Source organism: Cervus canadensis, chromosome 9, assembly GCF_019320065.1.
Source record: "Cervus canadensis isolate Bull #8, Minnesota chromosome 9, ASM1932006v1, whole genome shotgun sequence".
Classification (NCBI taxonomy): Eukaryota; Metazoa; Chordata; class Mammalia; order Artiodactyla; family Cervidae; genus Cervus; species Cervus canadensis.
The window spans coordinates 67,238,906-67,251,496 of NC_057394.1; the positions used below are offsets into that span (position 1 = coordinate 67,238,906).

The following is a 12,591-nucleotide window of genomic DNA, read 5'->3' on the forward strand; positions in this document are numbered from 1 at the left end:
TGGGGAAAAAAAAAAAGAAATCTTGGAAAGGATTAGAAAAGATACAACAGTATCTTTTGTTGGGGATACAACAGTCAGTAGACAAGGTTACTGCTTCCTAGCGTTCACAATTTAGTGAAAATGCATCTGGTGGGAGAGGAAGTGGACTATAAACAATGACCAGATAATTTCATATACTTCAGGGCTATGAAACTGAAGAAAATAAAATAGGTACGCTAGAGGGTGTGACTCCTTAATTTGTTTTACTTTAGACTAAGTGGTCCTGGAAGGAGAAAAGCATTCCAGGAAAAGGAACTAAAAGTGCAAAGGGTCCAAGGAAAGAACCAGCAGCTTTGAAAGCCAAGGTAAGTGTGGTAGGAAGCCTTTGGAGAGTTTAATGTAAGCAATTAACATGGCTGATCAGAAACTTTAAAAATGATCATTCTGGCTCCCTGTGGAGACTTCTGTAAAACAGAAAAGAAGGGCAATCAGGGAGGCTAGCTAGTGAGGAGGGGCAGCAGCCCAGCTAGAGACGATGGCGGCTTGGGTTGGGCGATGGTGGTAGAACAGAGGACTGTGGGCAGGTCTTGGATATTGTTCAGAGGAAGTCAACAGAGCTTTAGAGGTTGGGGTAGGTTGAGGAATAAATTTGGGCTGAGGGAAATTGAGGATTCAAGCATAACAAAAGAATATTTACATGAACTTCAGATTCAAGAATAAAATCTCTTTCCCACAATTTAGGAAACAGGCTACTTGGCAACTTCACATTTATAATTATAGTAGGGAAAACAGCAAAGAAAGGTATCTGAGAGAAGTCATTAAACCAGGGTGGTATTTATTCATTTTGTTCCATTTTTATGTGGAATAATATTCACAAATATCATCTGAATATTCCCTGAAAAACTCATGTTAACATTAAATGCATATATATTCAAATAGGTACAATTCTTTGTAGAATATTAAAAAATGCCAGTTTATAGTATTAGCAATTTCTCTTATCAGAAGAATTTGAAAATCAGCCTATTGGCATGCATGGAAGAGTTATAAGTTAGGTTTTATTAAAGATGTCATAAAGAGGGGTACATTTTCTGAAATGTGAAGGAGAAGAACAGTCATTTACTAATAGAGCACTGAAGAAATGATAAAAAAAAAAAAAAGAAGACTGTTGACCTAGAGAAAAAACATTAAGGGGCACACAATTAAAATCCAGACTTATTAGTAAGATATTTATGGATGTTCATAATTTTGCTTTAAACTTAACCTTTTTTTTTAAAACTTAACCTTTCAATTTCATCTCCCATCACCTTCTTTAATTCTTTGAGGTAAGGCCTTCTCTCAACCTAGAATGCCCTGCTCCATAAGTTTTCACCTCTAAGATTCTCTCTCATTTTTCAAAACTTAGTTCAAATACCACCTCCTCCTTGAAGTGTTTCCAATCACCTACCATTCAGAGTCACCCTCCCCTCCTTCAGACTCCTCCAATAGCTTGTCTGTAATTCCACTTTAACACATTTCTCATTCTTCAGTATGGCCCATTGCAATAAATTGTTATTCATTTGTTTTCTTTACCTCCTCACAAACAGCTTAATTGCTAAGGATACGCTTTACTCATCCTAATACTTTCCCTCCTCCTCTATGTGAATCTCCATGTGGTATCTGTGTCTTATTTACTGGTACCTGCCTCTATCCTTAGCCTAGTCTCCAAAGAGTGCTTAGTATAATGTCTTTCACAAAGGTGTATAAAGAATTTAGTAAACTTCAAACTCTGATTAAACTTCTTAATACTAGGGGTCTCTAATAAGACACAAACTTTGGCTTATAGAAAAAACTGTATGATCTCTAGCCATTCTCATTTCTTAATTCGTCACACAGAAACTATAAAAAAAAAGTTTCTACTCACAACTTTCGTGTATAGTTCCTTTTTTTTTGTTTCATTAGGTGAAGTTTATTGGAACCATCTGTGATGCACAGACTATTTATTCTTGAAAACCAAGAGAGTATTTTTTAAAATGCTACTCTGGGTCAGAACATTGGTCATTCCATTCTAGTAGTTTGTGCCCAAGAGTGGAACGGTCATTCCTCTGAGCTGACAACTTCTTAAAGTTAGGAGTATATTGGGATGTATAAAGAAATTCCTAATTTTCCTCAGTACCCTTTAAGGAACTTGTAATTCACATGCTTCAACCTAACTATCCTCCAGGATACTGACTTTTGATAGTTTATTGCTTGCTATATAAAGAAGTGCTCCATGAGTTAAATACCTTAAGTTTCAAATCCCAAGAACATTAATATCCTTAGGTTTGGTAAAGAATCAATATTTACCTCATCTATTTTATTCTACTTGTGGATAAGGGTCTCAAGGACAAGGACCATGACAAACCACTATGTTCTCCACAACAACTAACTTAGTGGCAAGTTGCTGATAAAAGTTATTCCAATGAATGTAAATCATTATTTTATAGAATTGAACCATATCTTCCTTCTGATTTGCTGTTTAGATCATATGCACACACGCACGCTCAGTCGCTCAGACATATCCGAGTCTTTGCAACACCATGGACGGTAGCCCACGAGGCTCCTCTCTCCATGGAATTTTCCAGGCAAGAATACTGGAATGGGGTGCCATTTCCTACTCCAGGGGATCTTCCTGACCCCAGGGATTGAACTCGAGTCTCCTGCATCTCCTGCATTGGCAGGCAGGTTCTTTACCACTGAGCTATCTGGGAAACCACATGGGAAGTCTGGACTGTATAGTTAACTGTGTCAGTGTGAAGGCACACTATTTTATATGCATGCTTATTCAAATAATAGCACATAAGATCTGTTTCAAATTTAATAAAAGCGAAAGTATAAGAGCGCTTATCTCATCTGGTGGTGAGCTACAATAAATATTATACATAAAATGATTTGAAGAAAGATCCTGTGCAAGAATATCTCAGTTTAAGAATGCAGATTATATTATGTAAGGAGAAAAATGACTTTTCTTGCTCCTGACAGAGGAAACAAGGGCAGCCAGCACTAGGAAAAGCATCAAAAACAAAAGTAGCCTTTTCAAGATGACCCATGTCCTTTTGATATCACTCCCATTAGTTTGTGAACATTTCCTTGCTTTCTGGCCAGTACATTTCCTAACGCAGACCTGGAATTAGCCATTTCTACAAAGGACTCTGGCTCCTTTTAGTTAGAAACGGTTATTAGAAACTACAATCTGAATGCTAGGGATAGTCATTAACATTGGGTCATTACTGCTTCTAGGCCTTTTCAATGGACAGTGTTAGCTCGCTATTTTTAAAGTAAGCACGTTTCTAGATTAGAAGCAAAACTTCTTGATTATATTGAGGAGGCCAAGTGCTTGCTGAAAGATAATTTATAAAACTTTTCCTAGTGTTTTTCTATACATCTTATATAGATGTACTTTAAAAAGTTGATGCTTGATTAAAACTACAATTACATAAGATGTATGAAAACACACTAAGTCCAGTAGATCATAATGATACTACAAAAAAAAAAAAAACAAGGGAGTGGTATTGGGAAGAAAAAATAAACACAGCAAAATATCAATGGTTATGAAGGTTGGGACATGGGATTTCTTTGTTCTGTCTTTTGTATATGGTTGAAAAAAGCTTTGCAATAAAATTTTTAAAAATAAGACTATTAGGAGAAAGTTATTATTTTAATATTGGACTTGGAAGACCTTCCACTGGCAGTGGTTCTTTATGGATCACTGAGAGCAGTTTAGCAACCTCATTCTCAAATTCTCTCAGTATCCTGGAATGTCATTTTACATGGGCCAGGAGAAAAGTTCGTCTAAAGTGAGAAAGTCCTTTTAAATAATCTTTTCATAAACTTTGGGCTCCAAATCCTTTTGCCAAGTTTTGTATCCTATATCCAAATGATTCTCTTTGATAGACAAGAATCAACTTATTTCTGTCTTACATTCTTTATGGTTAAACTTGGGTCCAATATAGCATGTTACTACCATATCCCTATATAACATCATTGTTTGTTTTATGAGTGCACCAGTCAAGTTATGTTCTAAGTTTTCGAGCAACTTTACAAGAGATAATTCAGTAAAAATGCTGACCTTTACCAAATGGCTAGCTAAACTTCCGGCATTTCAAGCTAACCTAGAAAATGGTAACGGGGAAAGTTGATTCAGACACGGTGGTTCCATTTAAGGCTTCTTTTTGTCTACTGTGTCCCCAGGGTCTTCTATAATTACCTCTCCCTTCCTATCTGAAGGGCTTCAAGTCTTTTTAAGGATGTATTAATGGTTAAGACGGAATTTAGAATCAGATCTGGACTGAAAAATTGGCTGTCACTCAGCTGCATATATAACATTGAGCAATAGCCTTACTCTAAGTTTCAATTTCCTCATCTGTAAAATGGTGAGGATAATACCTAGTCCTCAGAGTATTGATAGAAGGATTAAATGAAACAGCATAAGTAAAGACACTGAATGTAATATCTGGCACATAGCAAACACTCTATAAATGGTATCTATAAAGCAGGATGTGAAGGAATGAGTTTAAAGTTTGGGTTACAAAATAAAGGAAGAATCATTATAATAGAGACAAAAACTTGAGAACTCATCACCAAATTGTTGATAACCGTTTCTTTGGGAGGGAATAGGGTATACACTCCCTTTCTATGTTATAGATTTCTAAAATGTTTGAAGTTTTAAAAATAATAAATTTTTTAGTTATTTGGCTGTGCTGGGTCTTAGTTGTGGCATGTGGGATCCTTGTTCTCTGTTGCAACATGGGATCAGGAGAATCCCATGGACAGAGGAGCCTGGAGGGCATACAGTCCATGGGGTCGCGAAGAGTCAGGACACCACTGAAGGACTTGGCATGCACACGCACACATGGACTCCTTAGTTGCAACATGTGGGATCTAATTCCCTGACCAGGGATCAAACCCCGGCATCAAACCTGGTGCGTCGGGAGTGTGGAGACTTTGCCACTAGACCACCAAGTCCACGAAGTCCCCTCCTCTTCATTAATCTGAATTCTTAAAGCTTAACAGTAATAACTTTCATGTGTTTATAACTTCCTTGGTAAGAAGACACTAAACCCATGTCTTTAGCAGAGCCACTTGTGTCTGGTGCAGCTCTTTCACAAAATAAACACAAGGCAGTCGCCATCATCTGACTGCTACTCAGTGACAGCAACTACAGAAAGGAGCTCCTCCAAACAAATAATTCCCACTCCAAGAATGCAGTTCGTGGAGTTGCGTGTCTCCTTTCACATAATGACCTCACTGCAGAAGATACCGTTGTTTTTTTTTTTGGAAGATGCCGTTTTAAACCATCCACACCACTTCTCTTCCACATCAGCTGACATGCTTTCCAACACATTTTTAGGAGGACAACACATTTCAGCACTGTCAAGGGAGCACTTATTTACAAGCTAACACCATTTTATTTTTTTTAAAGGAGATGAACTTAAAATAATTTATTTATTTTTGGCTGCACTGGGTCTTCATTGCTGTGCCTGGGCGTTCTCTAGTTGCGGTAGGCACAGGCTACTCTCTGTTGGCAGTGCTCAGGCTTCTCACTGCAGTGGCTTCTCTGGCTGCGGAGCACGGGCTCCAGGGCGGGCAGGCTCAGCAGCTGTGCCGCACGGACTTAGTTGCTTCATGGCTGTGGAATCTTTACGAACCAGGGATCGAACATGGAGGGACCCCTGCACTGGCAGTTAATTTAATCTCTGGATTTAATTTAATCCAGAGATTAATTTAACCACTGGACCACCAGGGACGTCCTGCAAGCCAACTTCAAATGACTATTAATTTGTCTTCACTTGCTGAAACACAAATCTGATCTGTTTCTCCCAAAACAATCCAATGGCTTCCCATTTCCTACAGGATAATGTCAAATGCTTTAGCTGAACATTTTAGAATCTCCAGATGGGGGTACAAATTGATCATTTCAGCCTTTCCCACCAATGACCAGGTGTGCGGATCATATCCCATTAAATCTTGTAGATCTGCCTGAAGTGGAAATGAACACTTCCCTTTACAGTATTATTCTGACACTTATGTATGGTCTTAATTATATTTCTTCAAAATTTTACTCAGTGTGAACTGCAGCTCTTAAGAGGGATAGTAATAATAATTTTTTAGACTAGAAGTTACCAAGTAGAGTACCATGTGCTCAGTGCTAAACTCTGCAGAAACTACTAAACACTAAAGACTCATAATGATCTAGTGAAGTAGGCGTTATTATTGTCTTCAGATTGCAATGAGGAAATCAAGACTTAAGTTAGGTAACTTGCCCACAGTCTTAGCCAGTAAATAGCAGAACCCTGACTGACTGGACACCCAAATCTGTCTGACAATGCATACAATGTAACATTATTTCGTGCAAAGGTAATATTACAAATTTTACTCTTACTTTACAGATAAGGAAACTGAGACTTGATGGAAAGCTGCAGAGGCTTGCCCAAGGTCACAGAGATAAGTTCAAGAGACCAGAAAAAGGAATAATCAGAGAACAAAAAAGAGTTCTTATAAATTAAAAATAGGGTAGTTGAAAGGAAAATTCAGTTGAGTTTATCTTCAATGGAAGATACAATTAAGAACATCTTCTGACTAGTGAGACAAAAAGACAAACAGAAGAGTTAATAAATCAATCTCAGAGATTTTTCTTTGACTTACAGGAGGTCTAGAAAGTAAGGACAGAGAACATGGAGGGGAATAAATTTTCAAAGAAACACTAAGGCAGAGAATGTTAGCTGTCTGCAGAAATCCTTTCTCCTCTTCTTCCTGGGTGCTAACTACATTTCTCAGGTTCCCTTAAGAATTAAGAGGCCAAGTGACTAAGTGCTCTCAAATGGAATGTGAGTGGGAGTAACACAAGCCATTTCCAGGCCTGGCTCATAAATTCTCCCAAGTACTTTTGCCTTCCTGTGGGCTGAACTGGCAATCAACAAAGTGATCTTAGGAAGCACACTTTGAAGGAACCCCTGCTGACCTAGAACATCTGTTCTTCTCTATTATGTGAGAAATACATTTATCTTGTAGTGGGGCCAGTACATTGTGGGGTCTATTTGTTATAAAGCCTAAGGTTTCTTTTAATTTTAAACTACTCTAATACATGATACAAGTATATCGTCCTTTCCAGAATTTAAAGACTTAATTCTCCAGTAAAAACAATATTTTCTATGGAAAAACAAAGTAATAGTACACTACATAGCTATAATAATATAAATGTGACTTTTTAATGAAGTAAAAAATTGTGATAAAGGATATTCGGAGGATGAGGGGAAGGAAAATGGAGTAGTAGTGGTAGTGGAAAAACTGAATTGTCACCTAGTCCATGAGAAGTTTAACAGATATGTTTTAAAATGGGCAAATCAAAACTTAGTAAAAGCTCCTAATTCATAATATTGAGGTAAATAGCAGATAAACAAATAAAAAAGCTCAAAGTGGGTGTCTTTGGTCAAAGGGACTGAGGAATGGAGAAGGAAGAAGCAAAGAGCTGCTGTTAGTTGCTATGTCTGGCTTATTCATTTGGCTGCACCGGGTCTTGGCTGCGGCATGTGGGATCTAGTTCCCTGACCAGGGATTGAATATGGGCCCCCTGCATTGGGAAGGCGGAGTCTTAGCCACCGGATCACCAAGGAAGTCCTATATCTGGTTTTTAAACTATGTGGCACGTATTATTTTGATACAATTAAATATTTTAAAATGCACAAGGACTTGGGAATTGAAAACAGATGAGATGGACTAGGTATGGAATAGCATGTGAAGTTCAAAATGGTAAAGTAGAAAGACAGAGAAGGAGAGACAAAAGACAGAAGGCTGCTGTCCCCAAGCCTTGCTACATCCATATTTCTGACCGTAGGAGTTAGAGTAGCCTCACAATGCCCAAGAAACCTTTGTAAATGAGCAAACATAAAAAAGTCATAATCAGGGATTATATTATCTGACTCGACTTTAGGTTTTTAACTGCCCTGTGGCCCCGTATACATACAGTGGTATTTATTCTATCCCCACATGAAAGCATGTCACCTGAGTAGAAGCTAACCATTGAAAGGATGCTGTATGTGTGCGTCCGTGTCTGTGTATATTTGTGTGATGAGGGGATCCAGTCTTGTGTAAAGAGGGTAAAGTGTGAATGTGAAAGTGTTCGTTGCTCAATCGTGTTTGACTCTTAGCAACCCCGGGGACTGTATCCCACCAGGCTTTTCCGTCCATGGAATTCTCCAGACAAGAATACTGCAGTGGGCAGCCATTCCCTTCTCCAGGGGATCGTCCCAACCTGGGGACTGAAGCTGGGTCTCTCGTAGGAAGATTCTTTACCATCTGAGCCACTAGTGAAGCAAAGAGGGTAAGTGGGCATCCAGAAAGAGGGCGGATTGGGAAGTGTAAGCTATAATGTAGCAGGAAGAGAAGACAGGAAAGTGGAGGAAAGAGGGGCAGGAGGTGGGAGGAATTTTACTTAGAAAGCGTTTTGTTGCAGCCTGAACAATCACAGAGACGTAGCTTTGGCGGACTGACTTCAAGCATAGCAAATACTAACCCAAAAGGGAACTGATCAAGTCTCAAATGATGCTAACGCTGTCTGCTTTTGACAACTTTTCCAAACTCAAACCTACTTTAAAGGGAAGCATGCACCTACCCTTTGAGGAGCATAAACAGGATGTGAGGATGAGCACTAATGTACTCCACGGTAGGAATCCGAGTGCCTATCTGTCTTCTCAGGATGTTGTTAAATATCTGGGTCACATCCTTTTTTCCCTGTTAAAGAAACAAACAACCATTAAGTTGTATATCTTAAATGGGTGAATTGTATGGCATGTACATTATTTCAAAAGCTGTTTATATACAAATACACACACACTCAGTCCATTTAATATGGTATTTTCCCACCTGTGCATTCTTTGACTTCATTTGTCCAAAGATGGGTACAAAAATAAATAAACAACCAGAGTCAAGGCCAAATAAAATCAATGCCCTACACACATAGTAAGCATTTCAAATCATTAAATGCATGAAGTACAGTCAAAGCTTGTGTCTAAAGGCTTTATGATCTCTATTTTTACAGTAATAAAACCGAAGGTTAAGGACCACTTTTTAATTAGGATCGGGGAACAGAAAAAGATCTTAAGGGGATAGAAAGTTTCAAAAACTTAGGACCATAAACTGGCTTATTGAGAAGCTGATTCTACAGTGCTTGTTTTGCTTTTATTTTTTTAACGTAGCAAGAAATAATCATCAGTGATTAAATTATCACAGTAGGAAGTTTTCTGCATTTTGGAGCTGCCTTCTAATTCAACCTGAACAATTGACTGCATCCACCCTATTTTTGCAAGGCACACCTGCCTTTAAAATGAATGCATGGACTCTTACATACAATACGTTTTCATCCTTTGATCTCTTATCACACTGTGTTTCAAAACATCACAGAGTCTAAGACTGTGTCTTGTATACTGGCCAAACCTCAAAAACCATAGCTCTGAGTTTGATCCTGAGCCCACAAAGCAGAAAGCTTGCAATCTCAGCCATAACTCTTTTTTTTTTTTCAGAACTCATAAGAATATGCTGAAGCAATTTTTTTTTCTGTCAGCATCTTTAAGGCTTAAAGGATTAGACAAAATTTATGGTTATAAAGTAATGAGATTTTCTTTTTAAACAATTTTAACCCAAAGGTCTGTCTTCTAATGAACCCCTATTCACATCACAGCAGGGTCTTCCAGTACTTTCCTCACCCCATTGGACTCCTTTCCTCCTGATTTCTGAAGAAGGCAGTGGGCTTGTCACACAGATTGCTGAGGTAGTCTCTGCTGCTCAATCTAAACCAACGCCTTGGGCCACCATCACTGTTGTCAGCTCTGGATTTCAAATCCCTGCTCCTAGCTCCTCTCAACCCCTGTTCATTGTCTGGCCTTCTACAACCAGTTATTTCCTCAACTAGCTATTTTATATACGGTTTATCTCAAGTGTAGAAAACTGCCTCTTCTCCTTCATTCAACATATTATTAGTACATAGTTCTTTTATCAAGGGTTTAAGGGTAACAAAGGGCAAGTACAGCACACTGCAGAAACAACTTCCAATTGAATCCTACACATCACTATAATTAAAGATTCCTCAGCATTTCTGATCATCTTTTTCCTTAAGCCCCCTCCTCTGTCACGGTTCTGGAGCCTCAGTCTCCCTTACTCCATACCTTTTTCCTGTCTCCTGTTTCCTTCTACTATCAAAGTTACCCAATGAGAGGACATTTTTCAAACTTCTGTTATTTTGCTCTGCAAAAGGAATCTTTGAAAGAAAGCTCTTTTCTTTCAGTCTTTTCCTTCCAAACGCTGCCTGCAGACCTTACTTTTCACAGTGAATAAAAAAAGCCCATGTAGGTGTCTTCTAAACAAAAGGTCTGTTTTTCTCTGTAAGCAACACTTCATCTTTTTTGGCCATCTGGCAAAAGCTGCAGCCCATCCCTGAAGAAATATTTTTCCTTTCCTGTTATAAAAATACACCAAAGATTTTACAATCAAAGCGATGCGGGTTCGATTCCTGGGTGGGAAGATTCCCCAGAGAAGGGCATGGCAACCTACCCCAGTATTCTTGCCTGGAGAATCCCATGGACGGAGGAGCCTGGAGGGCAATAGTCCATGGGGTCGCACAGAGTCGGACTCGATTGAAGTGACTTAACATGCAAAACGCACGTTTTAATGCGGATACTTTAAGTGTGAGAAGAAAAGTTGCTGCCTGTGGGCTGATCTTTAACACTTCCAGTCCATAGAAATGGATAGTACATTTCTGCAAGTAGTCTAATAATGCTCATAATGGTGCGTTCTTTCTGAAAATACTGTATGTAATTGGTGGAATGCTTAAAACTAAACTGTTTTCAACTATAATTGCTTTTCATTCATTCATTCAACCAAAAGTACTTATAAGTATTTATTTTCTGTGGGTTTGATTGAGGAGGACGGCTTCACCTACTGAATATCACATTCATTTATAACTATGTTCTAGGTGACAATTGAATGAACAAAGTCAAGAGCTGTCTGGTCAACTACACCTCAATAAAACTGGAAAAAAAAACTTCCTGCAATTATCATAATAGTAGGCCTTTGTAATGATAGTATTGAGTCACCAGGGAAAATTATTACATCTAGTACACCATTTTGGACGACAGGCATGTCTACAATGCATTTTGTGTGTGTGTGTGTGATTATTATTATTATTATTTTGCTTTTTTATTTTTATTTTATTTTTTTTCCTTTTATTTTTATTAGTTGGAGGCTAATTATAATCTACAATGCATTTTATAAAGAAAATGTAAAGTAAGCCACAAAAGTACTACTTATCTACTTATCTCTCTCCATTTGAAGAGTTAACTTAATCTTCAGCTACATGAAAAATTCAAATATTTAGAAAGATAAATATTTTTCCCCAAGGATTTGAGAGAGTAAAGTTTTACTCTACTTGATAATGTAGAAGTCCATTTTTAGGCAATTTAATGACTTAATTCCCAAATAATTTTATTTTTTATTTATTTATTTTTTTTTTCCCAAATAATTTTAAAGTAAACTTTCTTACTATTCCTCTTTTGTTACCTAAGTCAATGTAGCACAAAGATGTGAAACATACAAAGTTTTTCTTTGGTCTACTCCCATCTCCTCAATTCTTGGCGAGCTCTTTGAACCTATGATAGTCTGTGGTTGCTCAAGGCTTCACAAGGTCACCGGACCCGACAATATTTCACCCTGACTCAGTCTTCAAAACATAACCAACCTTGGTCATAGTCCTTCCAGCATCCCACTGCAAATAAGGCTAATCTCATAAATTAACTCAAGCTAAATTAATGATGATAATAGCTTAATACACTGCTGCTTTCAGGGAAACACTCAAAACAATAGGAGATTTATATAAATCTAACACCATATTCTAAGAGCAGGGGAATTTCCCATTTACAGTCACTCACCAACCAAATTTAAAACTAAAATAGTAAAGAAACAAACATCAAGGGTTATAACAAAAATAAACCAGATTATATTTAACTTAAGTTTGAGAAGGAGAGAAGATGAAAATATACTATTTGGCATCTATGTATTTGCATATGTATTTAGTGTTCTTCCATAACACATATATGTATATATATTTTACTTAGTTTAATATTTAAAAACAATGCTGTAAGTTCATATTATTCCTATTTTATAGATGGTAAAGATTAGTCTCAAAGAGGTTATGTTGCAAACTACCAAATGGCAGAGCAGGGACTCCATAAACAATTCTAAATCTAAGCCAAGGGTTTTTCCACTATGCACAGCTCCTACAAACGTCCATAATACCTCACTTTAAACTAAATTAAGGAAACATGAAAGTATATAAACACAATGATAAAACTACACTTTAATTCCACTAAGAAAGAAAGTGAAGTCGCTCAGTCGTGTCCAACTCTTTGTGACCCCATGGACTGTAGCCCACCAGGCTACTCTGTCCGTAGGATTTTCCAGGCAAGAATACTGAAGTGGATTGCCATTTCCTTCTCCAGGGGATCTTCCCAACCCAGGGATCGAACCCCGGTCTCCTGCATTGCAGGCAGAGGCTTTATCCTCTGAGTCACCAGGGAAGCCCTTCCACTAAGTCTGGTTCAAAAAAGG

General features: G+C 37.9%; 1 protein-coding gene across 5 annotated transcripts in view; it reads right to left on the reverse strand.

The window, feature by feature from the left end:
• Positions 1–12,591, reverse strand: part of CAB39L (calcium binding protein 39 like) — a 90,138-nt gene that overhangs the window by 32,299 nt on the left and 45,248 nt on the right. For all 5 annotated transcript variants that reach the window (XM_043478314.1, XM_043478312.1, XM_043478311.1 and 2 more), the window contains one exon: positions 8,606–8,724. In XM_043478314.1, coding sequence (XP_043334249.1) covers positions 8,606–8,724 — 119 coding nt within the window. The remainder of the gene's footprint in view (positions 1–8,605; positions 8,725–12,591) is intronic.